The 21,738-nt window shown below is 47.5% G+C and overlaps 1 protein-coding gene across 2 annotated transcripts in view; it reads right to left on the bottom strand.

Annotated features, from left to right (window-relative positions):
* Positions 1–1,504: 1,504 nt before the first annotated feature.
* The window catches only part of TOX2 (TOX high mobility group box family member 2), a 156,571-nt gene continuing 136,337 nt past the window's right edge, over positions 1,505–21,738 (bottom strand). For both annotated transcript variants that reach the window (XM_087750362.1, XM_087750363.1), the window contains exons 6-9: positions 12,383–12,463; positions 10,020–10,427; positions 7,770–7,900; positions 1,505–2,614 (exon numbers count right to left, since the gene is read on the bottom strand). In XM_087750362.1, coding sequence (XP_087606488.1) covers positions 2,578–2,614; positions 7,770–7,900; positions 10,020–10,427; positions 12,383–12,463 — 657 coding nt within the window. In that variant the 3' untranslated portion in view covers positions 1,505–2,577. The remainder of the gene's footprint in view (positions 2,615–7,769; positions 7,901–10,019; positions 10,428–12,382; positions 12,464–21,738) is intronic.

The raw sequence follows: 21,738 nt of genomic DNA, 5'->3' as shown, positions 1-21,738 counted from the left end.
AGGAGAACATGGATTTTATGTCAGGCTGATTGCAGAAGGACTTTGTGACCTGCCTGGATTTCTGCAAGCCTCTGCAGGGTCCTGCAGCTCCAGGGACTTGCGGTCTCCTGCCATGGTGCTGTTATCTCCACCTCTCCTGGCATCCAGGGTGGTCTGCTGGGGACTGCTTTGTCCAAACCCACCATGCCCCAAACCACCTCTCCATCTCAGAAGGCCTTCCTCATTGCCCCATCCAGAGCAGGCAGGTTCTGGGTGGGATTTTGGGGTGGGTCTTGTTTAATGTGCCAGCAGAGTGTGTGGGATGATGCAACAGCAGATGTCAACCAAAGGACACAGCAGGACAACTCCCACCATGTGTTCCTTGCCCTGCCCAGTGGCCTGTGGGCCAGCAAGAACTGGGGCTTGGTATTCTAACGGGGACTTACTGCAATAGGCACAGGGCATGGCAGCAAGATTTTGTAGCATATGTAAAACCATTAGGCGATGAAAACAACCATTTAATTCATCAAAAAACCCCTTAACTCTGTAGGGTGAGCTCTTCCCTGGTTTATTAAAATGGTCTGAAAGCTTAAAAAAGTTATTTCAAGTCGTTGGAGAATATAAATGTTAAGGCCACTTTCATCATAGACGGGTAGCAGTAGGGAAAAATAGGATCTTAGCTGTGGCATTTGGGCCTGAACGAGACCCAGCACCCCAAATTGCATGAGAAAGAAAGACAGCCATGCCCCAGCTTCACATGTTTCCATTTAAACGCACACTGGAAGAAATTGGGCCTTATCTAAATGACAGTAACTTGTGTGCTAGTGAGACAACAATATGGTGAGACTCCTACGGCCAAGCTGTGTCTACAAATGGGCTTCAAATGGTACATTAATTAGCAGGTTTCCTCCAGAGAGGTGGCCTAAGGTGTGAAATTTCACATCATGTTATTTTTTTATGGCATTTGAATTTTCCATCCCTGCTACGGAAGGATGGAAATGCCAGTTCCATCCTTACACCATTTGAATTTTCCATCCTTTTCATGTCCTTTTCATCCAAGCTTCCTAGGAAAAATTGGAAATGGGGCTCCTGGTGGCCACCAGGGAGCTTGGTGATCCCCATGTCTGTGAGGCCATTTTTCTGTCTGCTGAAGGGTTGGCAGAAGGGAGGAGGATTGACAGGGCTGGGGCATGGGATAGCTTTGTTAGTAAATGCATAGGGCAAGAAGTTATTGCTTAAGAAAAGAAAGTACCCTCTGCTGAGTGTAAAGTTGGCATTTTCCAAGAAAATGAAAGAAAGATGCTTGTCTGCCACTGCTTTCATTGCTGGGGATGGTCGCGGGTACATTTAATTAAGTAGTACTGGCCCAGAGCAAGGGGGGAGAAAGCGAAAGCAAGTGAGAATGTGATGGGAGAGGAGCGAGGGATGGGAAAGCTGAGGAGGACAAGGACAAGGCAGGGACCTCGCTGGCTGGGACGTTTCCAGGGTCTGCCCCCAGAATAAGGAGAGACTGGTTCAGTTCTACTTTTCATATGTTTTATTATAAAGAAAGGTAAGATAAGCATTGTGAACTGAATGTGCCAGGTGCTGCGAAAGCAGCACTGTCAAACAAAATAAAAAATAAACCCAAAAATGCACCTTATGAGAAACTGTAATTATGCTCTCTAATTTTTCATAAATAGACAAAAATCATTGTCAGCAATTTTTAAATAGATGGACATATGGCAGAAAAAATATAATAATGCCATACAACATGGATATAAATTGTCCATTTCTTGCTGTACAAATAATAGAAACAAGTTTGGCAGGCTTTTTTGTTGTTTTTTTTATACACATCTCCCTTCTATGTATAACTAAAAAATGTGCTACAATTAATATAAAATGCTTTTACTATAAAGTAAACTACTAATTTTTTTCACAAAAAAATCTTAAAGATGTCTTTAGCACAGCTCTAAAACACTTAGTAAACTACTTACAACTATCCAACAAATTATATTTTCATGGTCTTTTTCACATTTTTCCTCTCGTATTTTGCCTTCTGCTCTCTCCCCCCACCTACCTAGCAATAGTTTTTTTTTTTTTGTATTTTTTTTTGCCAGACATCCAAGGCCTTTGCATGTACAATATTCACACAAACTTCACATTTTCTTGCACAAAGTTTAGTGCTGTTAGCAAGTCAAAAGAGTGCTTCCTCCTACTGAGCTGGCCTAATGCTGTAGGACACCAGACCTGGGCCTATGCTGCGTCTAAAAGCAGTTCACTAGGAAAATAGTCTGTAGCTAAGCTGATGGCAAGCAGAAAAATGGTGTCCTTAGTTTATTTTTTTGTTGTTTTTGTGTTTATTTATTTCATTTTTTTATTTATTTTTTTTTTGTTCTTCATGATTTATGAGGTTTTGGGCTTCCATGGAAAGTAGACTTTAGAGTTCAAAAATAATAGAAGAAAACTGCTCTTAGAGCCTGGAAATGAAGCCAGCGACGAGGTGCAGTGGTAGCTCTCTCGTCCATACGACTTGCTCGGTGCTTCTCCGGGTAGTCTGTAAGATAGACCCTCTCAAGTGTCCTTCGTCTGAGCCTCCTCGAAAAGAGATGTTGAGTTTTAGGTGAGGTAGAGTGCCTTGTCCCTTGGCAGCATGCTGTAAGAGAAACGAGAGGCAGAAGGTGAGATGGGCAGGGAAACAGCCTGGGGGAGCTGAAATTCGCATTTGCGTGCCTGGTCACACACCCGTTTTTAGCCGTGCCATGGCTTTTATTGCACTCCATAACGCAAAACATAAGATGGTCTGCAGCGAGGCATGGGTATGCAGACATGAACCAAGCAGAAGGCACTTAAGAGTAAGAGCCTGGTGCAATTTTAGTTCTTCCTGAATTTCAACAATAAGGGCTAAGACATAAATGCCTTCCTGTGGCTTAATTTTTGCTCTTGCTGGGGCTGCAGGGGAGGGCCAACTCTGGATTTCCCTGCAGAGCACGCCAGCGTGATGCTGGTACCAGCTCCACCATCGGGCTGTGGAGCGCTGTGCCTGGAACCAGCCCCTTGGCCACCAGCCCCCTTCATCACACACTGCACTTAGGCTAAGCCATGGAGATTTAGAAAATTGCTTTTGGATAAAATGTGTCATTCTGACACTGCATAAGGAGCAGGGGGTATCAAAAATATAATTGAGGGTCTTATGCCTGAAGATGCTTGCAGGTGTCCAGGAGGATTGATATAAGTTTCATGGCTGAAAAGCATGGGAGCAGGAGACACCATCTGCTCAATGCCTCTTTCCTCCTCTCCCAAAGTAAGTACAACCAGAAAAATTAATAATCAGGAAGTCAGGGGAAAAAAATCTCTGAGACAGCAGGATTAGCTGGTCTTTCTCGTGGGTCTGATGAAGACAGCAGGAGGTACAAGGAACCCAGGGAAGACTGTGGTGCTGCCTTACTCCCACGAGGCGACGGAGGAGGGCTGGCGGGACAGCAGCCAGGCTGTGTGCTCTGCACATCCCTGGCCCACCAGATCTTGAATTGATCACGTTATTGAAGCAATGACTTTGATTTCAAGAGATCCAGGTGTGTCCTGGAGAGGGAGGCCAGCTTACACCACTGAGATACCCCACGTGTGGACGGCTCTACAGCAAGGTGTGCAGGTAGGGATCATCGCTCCCTTCCCTGCCCGTAGTACCCAGTGCTTCAACCCTCCACGTGGCCTGGCTGGCACTTTTAACTTGCCATCAGCAGTGTCCTACGAGGGAGCCCAGATGCTCTTTTTTCAGGACGTAGTAGAGAGAGGAGTGGCTGAAGTCCCTCTCCCCTGGCTGACACCCTATGTGGGTTTTGCTCTGAAATCCAGGCATTTTAATGGGTTTATCATCTACACAGACCTGATGCAAACATCACTGGCTCCATAAAGACATCTTGGCCTTAAAAGGTGGTGAAGAACATTACAAAGCTTTGGGAGATTCTGGTGTGGGTGTGCTTATGAGTGGAATAACAGGGAGATAGCAGACAGCAAGGTAATGCTGTTGTTGATAGAGCTGTCTTCTGATAGAGTGCAGACAAGTCCGCACTTCATTAATCTCCACATTTTATAATCTGCATTTAAAATGCAGAGTCTTCCCTACTGCACTCAGCAAAGATTTAATGCCACTGAGCAGCAGTGAGGTATTCCAGTACTAAAACTTCATTAATTTTACAAAATATGCTACAGAACATTTCCCAGTTCATTACAAAGTATTACCATAAATAATTGAATCCAAACTAAGTGCATTTGTGATGGTTTATCCTTGCCTTTTTACAGTGTTTGCTCATTTAGTTTCTGATTTGGAAAATTCCCCCATTTGGAGAGGATCCCTTCATCGTTAGCAGGAATTAGCGAGGTTATAAGTGCCCCGGTGAAGTGGCTGTACGCGGTTTTGTGCGTCTGGACAAGGCATAACTGAGAGCGTCCCATCTTCTGGCCCAAAGGAGAGTGGGAAGAGGGCAGAAAAGTTGCTAAATGGTGGTAACCCAAAAAGAACCTAATCCGTGTCTTGCAAATGAGGGGAAGGATATAGAAAGATGAATCCAGTTCAGTGTTATCACCAAAATACCTAAATGCTAGGAGACAAATGTAAACGAAACCCTGAAGACAGCTTTGGTATGGGAAGAGTTATGATCAGAAGACAGGGCAGAAAAAACAAGTGAGGTGCCTCGAGGAATTCAGAAAGATTTGCAAGCGATTGTAAACCAAGCTGCACTCTTGATACAGGTGAGGTAGTTCCCTTGGAGAAAGCCACTGCAAAACACAGGTGTTCCGTGGGAAAGAGCAAGTGCAAAAATAAGGCTGTCAGGTGAGGGAGACAGGGGACTATAAGAGTAGTTTGTGATACGATGGCAAAAAGCAATAAAATTGTGTGCTGCAATTGCTTGTGGGAAGTGATAGTCATATACTAAGCAGGAACTGAGAAATGCTACCTGTGTCTTTGCTAGCAGTCTAGGACAGCTTGGGCTTAAGCCTAGAAAGAGCTAGGAAAATTGGATGGAAGTCAGTAAGCACAAAATCATTAAGAATGGGGAGAGCATGAGCTAAGAAACATTTAAAACTCTCTCTCTAACATGGCTGATTTATGAATTAAGGAGTGCCTGCGCAGAGGATTCTAGAATTTGAGACGTATAAGGGAAGAAGTGTCATTTAATGGCATTTTAACTAGCACTGATAGGCTGGGAAAAAAAAAAACCAAAAAACCAACGTACAGCAGTTCCCTTATTAGGTGGAGAAGGAGAGAGAGAAAGACAACCTTGTTAGTTTTTCAGAAGTTGTCTGGATGACAAAACCAAAAGAAAACGTAGGATTAGGAGGTTTTACCCCAGCTAACCCAGTGCCAACACATGTTGGAAGCTAAAGAAATATCAAGGTCACACATGAAACAAAAATCCTAATCCAGTGTGCAAGACAGGACTGCCTGTGTGCTGGGGAGGTTGGTACGATCCTCTCTTTCAGGAATCTAGGACTCTACAGCTGATTCACATCATAACAGAAAATAATCCTTTTTCTTTCCAGCCAGTTGCTGATTTTGCTCCTCAGAGTGCTGCATTAATTGCAATTAAGCTGAATGCAGTTTTGAGGTTGAAATGGGCAATTACATGATCCAGAGACTTCCCGATTATACCTAAAACTGCACCGATGAATCAAACCCAACAAGATCTGCCTTCCCTTTATCACTGCTTTGCTTAAGTCCTGCTGATTGCCGGGGCCGCTCAGGCACACAGCTCGCCCGGCACCCTCACACCCAGCTCATGGCAAGGTGCCGCAGAGGAGCCCACGGGTAACTTTGAATGTTGCTTGCAAATCAGTGCAAAGTACATTGGAGAAAGCAGTACAGACAGGAGGATGGTGAGAACCAGATCACCTCTTTTCTTGACATGAGTGTAACCTTGAGACACACCGGGGCTGCGGTCCCGCAAATGTGTGTGGGTGCTACAAGCAATGCAAAGCATGCACTTCGGCAGCAAATACCAGGGGCTAGCAGGAGCAGGAGGTGATGGCACTGCTGATGCACCAGGCTTTACAATAAAACGAGAACAAACCAGCTTTGGGAGCTGGGCTGCCAGCAGCTCGTGTGTCTCTAGTCACAGGAGATGGGCTCCTTCCTTAACACAGATGACGGCATTTTTCGGTGCACTAAGCACTCTCTGCAGTACTGATCTATATCCATCTGAGTTCATTGCTATAATCTACTCTAATAATTATCTGGAAGTCTCTGCATAATCTGTCTGGTTTTAGAATGATTTTTTTTCCAGGAAGCTGCGATAAACCCATGAAATTTGATATTTCTGCTGTGACAAAGGCATGAAATGCATGAGCTTTGATCATGAATTGCATGGGCCCTCTGCTTACAATACGGCACTCCAGCCAGATGTCACAGAGCTTGTTTTAGCAACACAAAACTCAATCTTGACTACTATGGGAGCGTTTCACCCGTTTCTAGAGTACCCTGAGTTTTCTGCATGGGGCCCAGGCAGTGGGATTTGCAGAGGGAATCACGTGTTTTCCCAGCTGATCCCCTAAGTAGCGATGCTTATCTCTAGGGGGGCTAATTTCTGTGGGAACTGCCTCTGCTTAGCACCTCTGGAAACTGGGATCCATGTGCCATAACCATCCGAGCATCTTTAGCATTTTGCCCACAGCATCTAAAGTGACTTTTATCATCAGGTCCCAAACAGGTTCCTTCTTTCGGGTTGTCTGCAGAGACCTGAGGAAGGACCACACAAAGGTCACCGGCAGAGCCCAGAACAATCCACGTAGCTGAACACCCTTAGGCAGGCAGACAGCAGCGATATTCTAATGGCTCAGCAAGTTATTTATTTCCCTGAAAGAAATAAATGTCTGTACAGTCCGTGCCCAGCCCAGCAATTGTAAGTGCACTGCTGGCACAGACAGGAGCTGTGCTCTGAAAAGGCTGGGAGCTTGCTATTATCTCCAGTGAAAGCACTATGTTCCAGTACTTGAAGCAAATCAAACAATACTCAGAAGCTACCAAGCCTCCTTCCCTACCTGCTCTCCCAGCAAACCACATACCTGTTTTACAGAGCACAATAGCAGTCTCCAAACTATTATTGCTGAGCCAAGAGCAGTGGATTAGGCAGAAGCTGGAAATGGCTTTCACACCCTTGCTGTTCCCCAGCTTTGCGACTATCCTGATGTTTTTATTTACTGGGGAATCCGAGCAAACCTTTATGTTGGCACATTCATGCCAGAGCTTGTAGGGCATAAGGGGGAAGATCTGTGCAGAAGATGGCGGCCTTTTCCGACAAGGTGCAGGGGACCGGAGCATTGTGCGGCTCTTGGGAGGATGAGGCTTTGTGCCCTATTGTGGTTAAACCCCAGGACCGATAAGGGACCCATTGCTAGAGACAGTTAGAGGAGGCTGTGGCCTCAGCGATAAGGGTGATCACTTTAGGAAGAGAAAGACATTGCTTATGGACATGGCCACCCTCAAACCTCCAGAGACTCTGCTTGGGAGACTGGGCTTCCCTGTCTGCTCTAGAAGGAAACATGTCAAACTCATTTATTGCTAATGGGATGGAAACACACACAAAAAAAAGAAATCTCTTCATGCCCAACGAAGAATTTATCTGTGATTTTTAAGCTACCTGCTTCCATAGCATCACTTCAGTGAGCCTATAGAGAAGAGGAAACCTTGGACTTCATTGACCGTCATTAGCCTACCAACTTGCTGTACTTTTCAGGGCAGATTCTCAGCTGTTGTACACTGTCAGTTCAGACAACGGAAAGTGCATTAGCAATGTGCTGTTTTGTCTACTGGCCTGCAGTGGTTAATCCCACACTCTCTGCTGGGGTAGTCGTTGTCCCACTCAGTGCTTCCTGGAGGGTTTGATGCACCAGGCGAACGGGGTCCAACACTGTTTTGAAACTCAGACGAAATATGTGAGAAGTCCTGCAGGGCAGAAAGGAAAGGAAAGGTTACAGGAGTATACATAGCAGGAGAAACAGCAGATCTAATAACATTGCATAAACACGTTTACATGCATTGCCCCAAAAACACGGCAGTGCAGAGGGCGGGGGAGCCCCAGGTACAGCAGCAGGTTCAAGCCCGAGACCCGAAACCACCGCGGTGGGACCTTCCGGAGTGTGAGTTGTTGCAAGCAGGTGTCAACACAGCAACATCTGTTTGACGTCCCTCTTCCCCGCTCTTGTTTTTCAGGACCTGCCTCCTCAGGGGGTGGTGAGCAGCTGCAGAAGACCCATGGCCATGAAAGCCTTTGCATCAGCATGCTGGCAATCAACATCATTTTTCCACTTCAACTGCAGCTGCCTTTGCAGTAATGCGTTACCCCATCGTCATGGACAGTAACAAGGTAAGCAACATCCACACAAGCAATGCTCTCTCCATCAGCTGTCACTGCTGGTGATCTAACAAGGATGCTGTGGGACTGTTTTATCTGAAAACTAATTAGCTTTCCCCATTTTTGGGGGTTGGCTTAATTAGGTTACATTAGGCAATGTATATAAACAAGAGTCATGGTAGTTACCTGACCAAGAATATGATTTTCTCCAAAACACCCAAATTAGGGCAGTGGGCTTTTGTTGTTGCTGGTTTTTTTTTTTTTTACTTTTAATTTTTTATTATCAAACATATGTGTAATGAAGCTTCACAAAATCCTGCCTTCAGCAACAGCAACTACCCCAATTAAAGTGATTATGAGGATCCCCTTTTCTGCTCATTTCTGGACTATCACTGAATTACAGAAGCCACTTTCGCTTATGCAGAGCCAAAGCCCAGTCACTGTGCTGGAGAAGTTAATTGGGAAACCCTGAACAGGCTGGAAATCAAAATCTGATTGAGGATCTGACCTTCTCACATGTGCTGTCTTTTTATTATGGTCAGGGATAACTGTGCTCCCACATCCCTGCTCTCCTTTGGTTGTCTTCCACTGAACTATCTGTTCCCAAATTAACAATTTCTGTTTTCTCAAAGTTAGCCCCAAATTGAATAGGTCACATTACGGGGAAAAAAAGCTTTGTTCATTGCTAAAGTACTGTACGAATTTTGTGATACATGGCTAGCAAACATGTGAAACACAATTATTCAGCCAGCTGGGTGAATACTACAGTTAAAAGTATCATCAAGTAAATGGTAGCAGCTGTGAATTCAGAGCATATGTCCTCCACTGTGAATAGTTCGTCCAGTTCATATTCCAGATGGAGAAACTCTGGAAACCACTCGTCTCCTACTTTGTATACTGGCAAGTTCTCTATAACGTATAGGAAATGTTTTCTGCTATAGCCAATTTTTCCTCCAGATGTATTTTCTTAGTAGCAGGTTTAAAGAGGAGAGACTTTGACCCTGCAGGCTGGCTCCCTGAGCGTGGGCTGCTGGGCTGAGCCTGGGCATGGTTTGCTTCAGCAGGTTTTTCACATTCATAGCACCAGTCTATAGGATTTGCTTTGCTGCTACGCTGTTAGTATAAGCATATACGCAAGCACACGTTGCATGTTCTTGGCTCTCTGCCACAGAAGTGATTTTCTCCTATTGCCAGGCAGTTTTTGGACAAATACTGATTTTATATTTTGTTTGTGACATTCCCTCTATCCTTTTTCTCCTCCTCCTGGCAACACCCCCTCCCCTGGATCCCTGCTATTATCCCATGCCCTTCCGGTCCCTCCTTCTCTCAGAAATATCATGAGAGGGGTTTCTCACTGACTATCCAACCCATCGTTTCAGATGACCAGACAAGGCTAGGGGACCAGGTGCACAAGGAGCTTTTACCAGGGGCATGCCCAATTCCCACATCTTCCCCCACTGAAAGAGCTTTCACTGCTACATTGCACAAATCTGCCCCATTTGTGGGGTGCTTGTGCTTCCAGCTCAGCACTCTTGAAAGTGTCACCCCTGAACTATGAGATCTGCAGGGTGATGGAGCCAGGAGAAGGCTCCCCTGGGGACAACATTGACACCCAACATCCCCAAACCACCCAGAAACCAGCAGACCCAACAAGAAGCGGGGAAATGGTGCAGTTCATGCCGCAAACCCGCTCTCCCTCTGAGCACCTACCTGCTGCCCGGGAGGCGAGGCGTTCATGGGGGGCTGTACCTGTAGTGCCATGGGGGGGGACAGGAGGGGCTGCTGGGGGACCTGCTGCATGCTGAGGGGCTGGCTGAGGAGGGAGCTCTGCGGGTGGTGCAAGGAGAGCTGCTGGTGGAGGGGGGGGCTGATCTGGAAGGAGGGTGGCGGGGAGGCACTGATGCTGGGCAGCATGGGTTTGGAGGTGAGGGTCCTGGAGAGGCTGGGGTGGGGGTGGCCACGGTAGTTCTGCAGGTCCGACGGGGACAGGAATGAGCCCAGGCCGGGGTAAGGTGAGGAAGCCTGTGGTGGCATCGGGTACATGGGCTGCTTGGGGGGGATCATTTTGGAAGGTGGATTGCTCTGGGCACTTTTCGTCTCCCCCTGGTCAGCAGAGCTCTGTGGGAAAACAGAACGGAAGGTGATGAGGAAGGAAGGGAGGAAACATCGTTATGTGTCCCGAGATGTCCGTCTGTCCAACCGAGCTACCCAGACTCCCCACGGCTCCTGCTCCTCTCCCACCAGCCAGCACATGCACTTCCAGCCCTGCGGCTCGCTGGGTGACCGCAGGCTGGGTGCAGTATCCACACCTGGGAAACTGAAGTCCAGTAACTCAACCGTGCCTTCAGCAGAGCCTGGAGCACCGGTGGGGCATTAACTGGTGCGGAGGCAAACAACCTCCCTGTAGCTCACTCCTTAGGTCCACATAGGTGGGTGACAAAATCACTTTTGCTTCCAATAGAGAATGAATGGGATTGTAAAAACTCTGCTTTCCTAATCTCGTGCATTCCTGCAGCCCTGGTGGGGTCTATAATGCACAGGACAATGGTGGCCTCATTTCTGCAGGACAAAGACAAGAACAACGGGACGTTTTCTGGCTCGGACAATGAGGTTTTTGTCCTGCTATGGGCTCTGTAATGATACTTCAGATCCTTTCTCACCCAGCAGCCAGGATCACACTGTGCTGTTTTACTCAAAACGAAGTTGCTCTTCTGCAAAGAATTGGCCATTGGAGAAACTGGAAAAAGATGAACCCACCGGGCGTGGTGGCTCCATGCCTTCCATGCTACCTGCCCCACATGGCTGCTAGGCACATTCAAGGCAAGACCCTCAGAGGTTCCCAGCGGGACCAAGAAGAGCTTTTAAACCCCCAAACAGTCCTTTCCATTCCCTTTTTCTGTCCTTGCTGCTGTTCTGTTTACAAGTTAAGACAGCTAACAGTGCTCATGTCTGTACAGGGGCTTTGAGCCTTTCCAGCCCACCACCACAATCACATGGATCCTGCACGTGATGGTTGATTTGGGACATCACATTATTTCCCATTGCAGCTGAATGCGATGATTAAGTACTGAGGGTGTGGTATAGTACCAAGGGGAAGCTTTGAAGGGAAAACAGCCTGATACACAGACTCACAACCCAAGGGCAGCACATCCCCCTGAGCCAGCAAGCCTACGAGCTCTGCAGGAGCCACCCCAAATTCACAGGCAGCAAATGCCCGTGTCCCCTCTCTGAAGGCATGGAGGAGGGCAGGGCGCCTGGGATGGGCGTTCACGTTTGGAGGATCGGGATGGGCAGGACTTGGCCCATCATTGCCACCCCAGGTCCAGCCTTGCAGCACTGGGAGTTCCCATATGAGCCTGAAATCCCCTATAGTTCACTATTAGTCACTGAAATGGGCTCTCTGGGTTTTGCCTGACAGCAGTGCATTAAGCATGTATGTGCTCACGTGCTCATCAACCTGCAGTAATGGGTCTTACTCCCTAAAACCCCTGCTCTCAGCTGAGCGTTCATAGGAGAAGCAGGATCCAGGGTCCTGAGCAGCTGGAACAGCCCAAGTGCCCGGAGCAGGGTGCAGGCAGGATGCTGGCACCTGGCTGCTGCCCAGCGCTGGCCAGTGAGCCCAGGGTTGGTGTGTCACCTTCCCCCGGGGCCAGTCCCCGGTGTCACCCACAGTGAGCCTCGTCCTCCTGCCCTCGCCAGCGCTCCCTCGTTTGCTGCACTCACACCCTGAGAGCTGGGCGAGGAACAGCCACCGGCGGTGGGGACAGGCAGCAGGGACCCCTTCATCCCCAAGCAGGGACGCTCCTCCCCTGCTGTGACACCTTGCTGACGAAGACAACCCAAAGCGGGGTCTTGTTTCAGGGTGCTAAAGGCAGAAGGCAGCCTGGCGCCTGCCCTCACCGCGCTGCAGAGCATTTCTTTTAGCACCTTGGGAAGGTGGCTAACACTGATATCAGTTCTGATAGCACAATCACACTGTATTGCTTATAAACTTGCTCCTCCCCAGAGAGTCCTGTGACTTGCAACTAATACAGCATTGCCACGTCCAGTGACCGTGCAAGCGTGGGCTGTACCTTGGAGACGAGGCTGGCTCGGTACGCTGCCAGGGCTTTCAGGTACTCCTTCTTCGCGGCTTCTGTTTTCCTCTTGTATGCCTGAAAGGACCAAGCAGTGGATAATAAATAATAAAGCAGAATAGGGTGCTGCTGGGCTCAGCTGCACCCTGCAAAAACGTGTGCATGAAAAACTTATTTCTGCTGGAGAGGAATTTACCCCAAATCAAGCAAATAAAACCCCTGGATTGGACCACATTGGGATTTTTGAAGGCATCACAGGCCAGAGCGGTCTGCATGCCTGGGCAGATATTTATGCACGTCTGCTGTAAGACACATAGCCGGATTTTATAGGCTGAACTCAATAAAATCACTTCCCGACAGGATCACAGGAGAGTGTGATCCAGGCTCTTGGAAGAGCAAGACGAGCCAAAATCCCCAAATGACTGGATTAGCTTAAAAAATGGTGAGACATTCAGAAATCCTAAACTACTCATTCGCTTTCTTGGCTTCCCCACTATTAAGCCTTTAGAGCTCAACACTGTCCAGCTCTTCTCCGCAATCCAGACAGCTGGGAAGTCCTCTCTCAGCATATAAAAGCTGAGATTTTTGCCTGATCTTATGACTCTGGGAGCTGGGGCTTGCAGGGAAACAGGAGAGTTTGCTACCCCAGGAAAAAAAAATAATAAAGCTTTGTAAGAGTGAATTATTGTTTATTCTTCCTTCTCCCCCCTGTAACAAGACACATTTCATGATCATTTCACAGTACTGGTCCCCTTTCTGCCCAGAGTTTGGTCCTCCACATATGTAAAAATAATGGTGTAATCCAGCCTGTCTCAAGCAGCATGAGTCCCCATGGAGTTAAATAGATTAAACTGAGCAAGCGAGAAGAATATTTTAAAACGGAATAAAAATTTCAGCAAAAAGGTAGAAAATCCCAAGAAAAATACCCATCAGTCCTCTCCTCCGCTGGAAACTCAAAGCCCTCCTCAAGCAGCACAGCAAAAGTTGATTTCAATTAGAACAGATTTGCATACATTTAATTCTGCTTTAAAAACAACGACAGCTTTCAACAATCAAGACGCTGAAGCCTAGTGGGAATATTTAGTTCCTTTCCCCTGCAAATTTCCATGGCCACAGCAGCACCCCGGACTCCCTTCTAACACTGACCTCCGAAGGGAAAATAACCTTCTAGCAGTTAAACTACCCAGTTATTTGACTTTCAGTTTAAAATCAGTACAGATAAATTCTATTAAAAATGGTTTGAAAACCTTATTTTCATTGCTAAATCAAAGAGATTCCTGTAATGAAACGTTTTGACTTGATGCACTGGAGGTCTCAGACGGTAATTTTCTGAAATGGAGCGTTTACCTAAGTTTGTCTTTGGCTTTATGGTATTCAGGAATTATTATATTTGCTCCATTCAGAACAAAATTACATTTCAAAATGTCAGCCTGAAGAAGAGTTTGCCCGTGAAAAGCAACTATTTCTTCAAACTGTATCAGTTCCCCTAATAAAAGCTATTACCGTTCTCTACAATCCTCACCTCACTTAATGTCCGTAGCCCATCGCAGTGACACCAGTGCTACCGCTACAGCATTTACTGTAAAGCAGAAATGTGGGGTGCTCACCAGATCTGCTGCTAACGGATGCTCTTAAATGTGGTACCTGATGCCTACACAGCAATGAAATACGGATTCCTGTGTCTGAGGCTGGTGTAACAGTGGCCATAGCTGGGTGCTGATGTATTGAAAACATATATATTTTTTTTCTCCTCTGTAACAGCAAAATACCAAGAGCGTTTTTGCTTTTTTTAAAATCTGGGACAGTGGGAAATCAAAGTATGCACAGCTACGTGAAGACGAATTCAATTATTAGGAAGACTCATCTGGAGAAAAACCTGCAATTTATGGACAGTGAGAGGGCAGGTAAATGAGACTTCCTCAACCTAAATGCAAATAAATGAATAACCAATACATTCTGTGCCTATCTTCATCTCCATCACTTGTTTTCTCTGCTACACCCTTTTTTTTCCACTCTTCACCCGTCCTTGTCTTTTTTAGACAGTGCTGTGCCTCTCGTATTTGGAAAGCGCTGCTGGGTGGTGTCTGATGCAGCAAGAGTGGGAAGGGGCAGCGGAGCAGCACGTTCTCCTGAAGGGAGAGGGGGATTGCTCCGAGGGGGAGCCTCTGTGCTGCTCGGGCCAGCCCCTGCGCCAGCCCTGGCCACGAGCAGGGCTACAGAGAAGGGCAAGAGGGCGAGCCCAGGCGGTGTTTCCTCTGATGCTCCTCTGATGCTCTCTCCAGCTCTGCAAGGGTCCTGGTGGATTACCTGGTTTGTGACCATAGAATCACAGAGTGGTTTAGGTTGGAAGGGACCTTCAAAGATCATCCAGTCCAACGCCCCTGCCATGGGCAGGGACATCTTGCCTGGAGCAGAGAAGGCTGCGGGGAGACCTTATTGCGGCCTTTCAGTACTTAAAGGGGGCTTATAAGAAAGATGGGGACAGACTTTTTAGCAGGAGCAATAGCAATAGGACAAGGGGTAATGGTTTTAAACTAAAAGAGGGTAGATTCAGACTAGAGATAAGGAAGAAATTTTTTACAATGAGGGTGGTGAAACACTGGAACGGGTTGCCCAAAGAGGTGGTAGATGCCCCATCCTTGGAAACATTCAAGGCCAGGCTGGATGGGGCTCTGAGCAACCTGATCTGGTTGTAGATGTCCCTGTTAATTGCAGGGGGATGGACTAGATGACCTTTAAAGGTCCCTTCCATCCCAAAGCATTCTATGATTCTATGATATTCCTCCGCTAGATCAGGTTGCTCAAAGCCCTGTCCAACCTCATCTTGAACACTTCCAATGATGCGGCATCCACAGCTTCTCTGGGCAACCTGTTCCAGTATCTCAACACCCTCATTGTAAAAAAACATCCCTAAGGGTCTCCTGCTGGGACTTTTGCAGTGCTGCCCTGCTCACGGGGGGCTTTCTGCACCCACACAGTGCTCCATCAAGGACACTGAGCAGCGACACCGCAGCCTGCCACTGGGGAAATGCCATGCTGATGTGGGGAGAGCGGATCCAAACAAAACTTCTCATGAATCCTCTGTGTAAAGGCAGCTCTAGTGCAGTATTTACAACCTTTAAAATTCTAATTTAAACATTGACAAAATCATGTTACTTTCTAATTAAATCCCATTTTCTCCCAGGGATTTTAATTTCAAAGTGATTTATCAGATTTAAAGATCCTCAAAACATTTTGCATGTTTTTTTCTAACCTGCCATGCCCGCTGATTTATTTTCCTTATTCATTAGCAGGAGGATTCATTAGTCATTAAGCGAGTGGGTGGGTTGGGGAGGGAGCAAAAATGGTTAGTGATTATGAAAACAAAAAATCAGAGCTGTAAGAAGCATATGTTGGGATCGTAATCCTGACACCTCTGTGTCTCAGCAAAGCAGCTAGTAATTGTACCGTAATGAAATGTTCTTGTTTGATAACCAGTTAATTAGAGAAGACAATTATTCCAAACCCCGCTGACGCCCACGAATGGCTCCGTGTCGCGCAGGCACTGAATGACAGCCGGAGCTGTTATCGGTAACCTCTGCATCCCGGCCCGCCTGCTTTAGCAGAAACGCTGCTTCCCAAGCCTGGGGAAGGATGAAAAGAACCCACACTCTCCCCAAAAAATCAAGGGGTCCACTGATCCCAAGTGAAAAGGTCTCTGCTGCAATCCTAGATGGAGTTTGGGGCATTTTGCTTCAAAAAAGAGATAGACCATCAGGAGAGAAGAGATGAAAAGTGCAGTAAAGGTCTGCAGATTATTTACCTAGGAGAGAAGACCAAGAGGAGCCACAGCCTCCAAATGCGATGCAGCAAAAAAGGAGGCAATGAATGATTCTCTGCATCTACTGCGGATAGGCAATAGGCTTGAATTGCAACAAGGGAAATGTTGGCTAAGTGAGAGGAAAGCATTCCTAACAGTAAGGATAATTAAGCACTGGAAGAGATTGCCTGGGGAGATGTGTAATCTCCACCACTGAAGGTTTAAGAACAGATTAGGCACACATCCATCAAGAATGGCTTAAGTAGAGATGATCCTGACTTCAGGCAGCAGTATGGTCTGGTTGACCTCTTAAGTCTCTCCTTGCCCTCCTTTCTATGACTCCATGACTGGAGTTTTTTCCCCACCCAAACATATAAATTCGGATTTTATTCTGCTTGTAAATCTGGAGGGTTTTTCTTGTAACTATTATACACTTTCCTTCAAGATATCTCTTGGGATCATCACAAATAATGGCTTATTCATAAGATGACTGGAAAGTACCTCCTCCCTGCACAGTGGTGTCTGCCACACCACCCTTCTCTTTGCCTACAGCCTCCACATGGCCACTGGAAATGCACAGAGCAAACACGGCCACGTCATCCTTATTCCCTCCCAGCTCTTCCTCACCTCCTTGCATGCTCCTCTGTATCCCTCCTGCTCCCTTCTTGGGGAAGGCTTAATCTGTCCCTTCCACCATTAAAACCAACTAGCGCAAGCTATGTTTACTGTGTAAATCTCAGCACACATCCTTCGGTCTAATGGCTATAGTCTGGATTGCTAAGTCCTGAGGCCAACAAGCCAGGGAGGCACCCGTCAATGATGCCCATCACAAGGTTGCTGGTTAAGTGGTGCTCCGATTTCCCCAGCCTCTCCCAGCTATGGCATGGGAGCTGCTGCACAACTGATGTCCCTGAGGACACCTACACGGAAGGCTCTGGCTAAAGGAAGGCTCTGGTTTCAGGAGAGCTCCTCCTTTATCCTGGTGGAGATACAGCGTTGTGAAGCAGTCCTTTGGAGAATGAATGGATAAACCCATAATCAAGTAGCAATTACCATTTATTAAAGTGTTCTGAAAGAGTCATGCTGTCCTCTGCCTTGACTTCATTGTTCCACCTGGGTGTAAGTCATCTGTTGCTCCATGTGAGGACACATGTGTATGCCCAGGACAACGCACAGAAGACTCCAAAATGAAGTAAAGGAGGAGGGTGACAAATCCAACCCCTAACCTCCATGGAGGATGAAAAGCACACAACATGCATCTTCCACACTTCTGATTTTGCTCTCCAAGAAGAGAAGTCACATCCTTGGAGCTGCTTTTGACAGCAGTTCTGCCCCTTCACATCTTCTTGATCATTATCCTGGTCTCCACCAGACCTCTCTTGAAACCTTGTTGGGTTTGGTGCTTTCATCCTTCTCTGGTACTTGGCTTTTCTTGACACTCAGAAGATGCTGAAACCTCCTTCCAGGCCAGGGCAAGTGGTCGGACCCTTCCAGCCCCTCACTGCTAGGGCTTTGGGGCAGCAGCAGGAAACTGCAACCAGTGGTGGCTCCACTGCTGACAGCTCTGTGCAAGGCCACGCAATACCACAGCCTGGCCACGCTGCCAGGCTGCATCTGCTGCATGCGGTCCCCACGGGATCTCTCCCCTGTGATGGCTCTGCCGTGATACAGCTTTACAGCTGGCCCGAGATGCCTCTGTCCCACTGCAGATACATGCAGTGTCCTGTCACCAGGTGATACATCAGGTTCAATAAGCAGATGGATCTGATTAGATGGGTGATCTATTATTTTCTGCTGAGTGAGTAATTTTTCTACTGGGTAGTTTATCTCTGGAGTGTGAACGCTGTGTTATTCTCCAGGCTGTGCATTTGTATGGGAAAATCACGTATGCATTTGGCCATGGAGTCGCTTAGCATTACTGAACTGGCCCTGGTGAAGCAGGGCTATCATGAGCAAGAACTCATCTTCAGTACCTTTGTGTCCCCAGTGAGTCTCCAGACTCATAAACTCAACTGGAAATGCTGATTTTGTCCAACTTTGCTTCTGATCACTTGGGATGGGAAGCCCTGGTTTAGTCTGAGGTTCACTCAACAGATTCTCAGAAACTTCTTGATGCCTCTACTCCGAGTTTCCCGAGTCTAGGGAAACAATGACCCAATGCTTTGAATTTGTTGCTGGATTTCCTAATGAAAAGAAGCAGGTTCCAGAGACATCTGCAACTGCCAGCTTGGCAGTGTTCCCCGTGCTCCATCATCACCAGGCTCCGTGGGGGTTCTTCACCCCCAAAATACAGTGGATAATGGGAAAGTGCTCAGAGAGGGAATAAGAGAATATGGCAGAGAAGAGCAAATCCCATCGGTGACTTTTCAACATGCTCCAGAGAGTTTCCAGGCTTATCATCCAATTGAAATTCCCCTGATGGAGAACAGCCTCCCAGGGCTGGGTGTCACCTGCTCTTGAGCAGAGATGGCCCGTGGCAGGGCTGGTGGCCCCGTGGAAGGAGGGGAGGCGGCTGCAGCCCTGCTGGGTGGCAGGAGCTCGGACCAGGCTGTGCGCACTGCATCTGTGCCGGGGAAAAATCCTTCATAGTGAATTAGCAGAGTTTGCTCCAATCCAGTGCTCAAATTCTTCTAATTTCTGTCAAATCAGGCAGCCCTTTTAAACTTCACTGGATAACGCTGTGAACGCTGGTCTGTATCTGCTAACGAAAAAAAATAACACCGAGGCACGGGATTCTGCGAGTCTTGAGCAGGGACCTGGAGCCGCAGGCGGATTACTACGACAGGTACCCCATTTGATGATAATGGCTGAATTAGCATTTCACTCTTCACCAAAGTCTAAGCTATCTCTACAGGAACAGCTGCTAAACTATTTGCAAAGTTCAAAGAGTACGTATTAATATTTTTTTTCCCCTGAGTCACATTCTTCAGATTCCCATGTAAGCTTCTTAGAAAGGGCCACGCCAGCTGTTGAAGAATGAAGATTACAACGTCCTGCTAATGCAGCGCTGGAGATATTTAAAGGTATTGTTATTTATTACTCTTACGCACGCATGGCCACACTGGAAGGGGTTAAAATGGGGAAGAAAACGGCGCTTTGCCGAACAGGTGTCCTTGAGCAGTACCCAAGGACACGGAGATTGCTAATCCTGTATTCCACAGCATGATCAAATCACCAGGCAACAGATATAAATAAAAAAAGGCAGGAAATAAGGAAATTTAGATACAAGTGTGTCAGAGGGAAAATGAAGATTCATTGTGAAGAGGCTGAGAAGAGAAGAAGGAACAAAATGACAAAGGCACAAATGATAAACCAGTAAGAATGAAAGAAAGGGGGGGTGGAAAAAAAGCCTCTCTGTGAAATACAGGTCTGTGACAGCAGCAGCCAAATCAAAGACGCTCCTAGATTATATGGTTTCTTGCATAATATGTGTTCTGGTTCCTGCTTGGTGTTTGTCTTTCAGCTGGTGCACAGGGAAAAAATCGTATCTGAAATGGGACGTGAGCAACCTTTATTTTGCTTGTTTCATCAGGAGGAGAAAGCAAATTTGCTTTGTGGGAGCAGCAGCACCTGCTCAATGGCAAATAAATAGCTACAGCTTTGATATTACAGTGCATATAATCATTAGCAGCACAAATGGCAGAGCATTAACCCTCCGCATGCTGGCCCAAGCTACCTGGCAAAGGGGTGGCATCTCGCTTCTGCCTCAGAAATGCTCCACGTAGCGTCCGCGGGGCGAGTGCAGCTGGAGCGGGGCTGGCACAGGACCACCCTTCCTAGCCCGAGGCACGGGCTGTGCTGCACCCGCAGCATGGCTACAAGCCACCGGCACTGGGCTTTCCTCATCCCTTTGGCACTGGCACGGCGGCCACCCCACGCTCTACATAAGTCCTCTGTGCATGATGAAGCTAAGAGGGATGGATGGACACGTCTGCAGGCACAGCGGGGCATGGGTCAGGGGATGCTGGCACGTGGTGGGGGATCACAAGTCCAAAATGCCTTGGCTGAGGTTGGGTTTATCGGCCAGCTTGCTTTGAACCCCCTCCCTGGTTGCTCTCTGCCTGTTCTGCCTGCTGTTCTCCCACAAGGCAGGAATCAAAACACACCCAGGGCTGGGGAAATGCTGCACCCATCGGAAAGTGGAAAATAAGGTTCATAATCCTCTTCTGAAGCAGCAACTAACAGTGACATAAACAACTGCTTAATAACTGCATGGTGGGGCTCTCTGAAGATGCGATGCCCCAGACCCACCCTGAACATCTCAGGCTGTGAGGGATCCCAGCCCAAAATCACATCCTCCAGCCTCAAATCCACCCTCTTTTCCCATGCCAGGAAGAGGGGAAGCTTTCTTTAACTAAAACCTTGGTCCTAATTGAGCAAGAATGTCCAGATTTGACCTCTTGCTTGCCTACTTTGCCATTCCTGTGTTGGCTTTTCCCCAGGCTGTCTTCTGCACTGCTTTCTGCAGTGAGGATATGAAGACATTCAAAACCACCATTGTCACTAGAGCTAGAAGCAGTGCACCGGGTGAAATACTTCCCTTTTCCACCTTTCCACCCCTGCCCAGAGCACGACGCTCCTGCCCGGCGATGAGCGAGCCATGGTCCGGTGCAGCCATGTGGCAGTCTGGACTCCCAGGTCGCCGCAGGATTTTGGCCAGTGATGGCATCACCGCGTAGCTGTCCTGCTTGGTCACCGTCCCCTCCCGAGACGTGCCAAGAGAGTGCTTGGCATGGGCTGCTTGCCTTCATCATGAATCTCCTTTTGGGAGAAAGGACCTGCAGGACATCCTAGGCACTTGTTTTCACGTATTAAAGACAATTTGTTAATGCTTTTTTTTTCTTTTTCCTTTTTTCCTTTCCATTGCATTGCCTTATGAATCTAAACAAACCTGACTGGGGATGCTGGCAGGGGAAAGCAAACAGGGACTAAATAAACTCTCTTCCAGCCAAACACTTCAAGAGTGAACGTGCCCCATCGCACAAACCAGCAATACAGTGTCAGAGCCAAAGATAAATAGCGTCCCTCCAGCCGGAGTCCCGGGCAGGGAGGTAGCTGTCGTGGGAGAAAAGTATACAGCTGGAGACAAAGCCAGGAAGTTAATATTTAAGCATTCAGACAAGGAACAAATGACTTAATTAAATCAATTACAGAGGGAGAAATGGAGCCACTTAGAAAGTGTGTGTAAAGAGACAGCAGGGCTGCTACTATCTCATAGAAGAGAAGAAGGGAGAGTTAGCAGGGAAGATAAACGGACTGGTCTAATCCCTGCTGTTAATTAAGAGCTGAGCATTTGCAGTGCGCTGAGTCAGGGTCACTCCAGCACTTCCATTATATAAACCACGTTGCAGCCAAGCTCAGTGCTCAATCTACAGAGATACTTGTAACCAGATGGAGTAAGGGAGAGGCAGACCGAGATCTTGGGAGGGATGAAAGCAGGAGAAAGAGGTGACATAGAAGGTTTTCCATGCTCCTGAACCTCCCACACCTTGCACCAATAGCCCAAACCCAGCCCCTGCCCTGCAGCTTCCCGGGCAGCAGGGCTGGGGCCAAC

Source organism: Nipponia nippon, unplaced genomic scaffold (assembly GCF_047370975.1).
Source record: "Nipponia nippon isolate SJK-2023a ecotype South Korea unplaced genomic scaffold, ASM4737097v1 scaffold_13, whole genome shotgun sequence".
In the NCBI taxonomy this organism is placed as follows: Eukaryota; Metazoa; Chordata; class Aves; order Pelecaniformes; family Threskiornithidae; genus Nipponia; species Nipponia nippon.
Note: the sequence above shows the minus strand (reverse complement) of the source record. Positions and strands in the feature narration are given on the sequence as shown.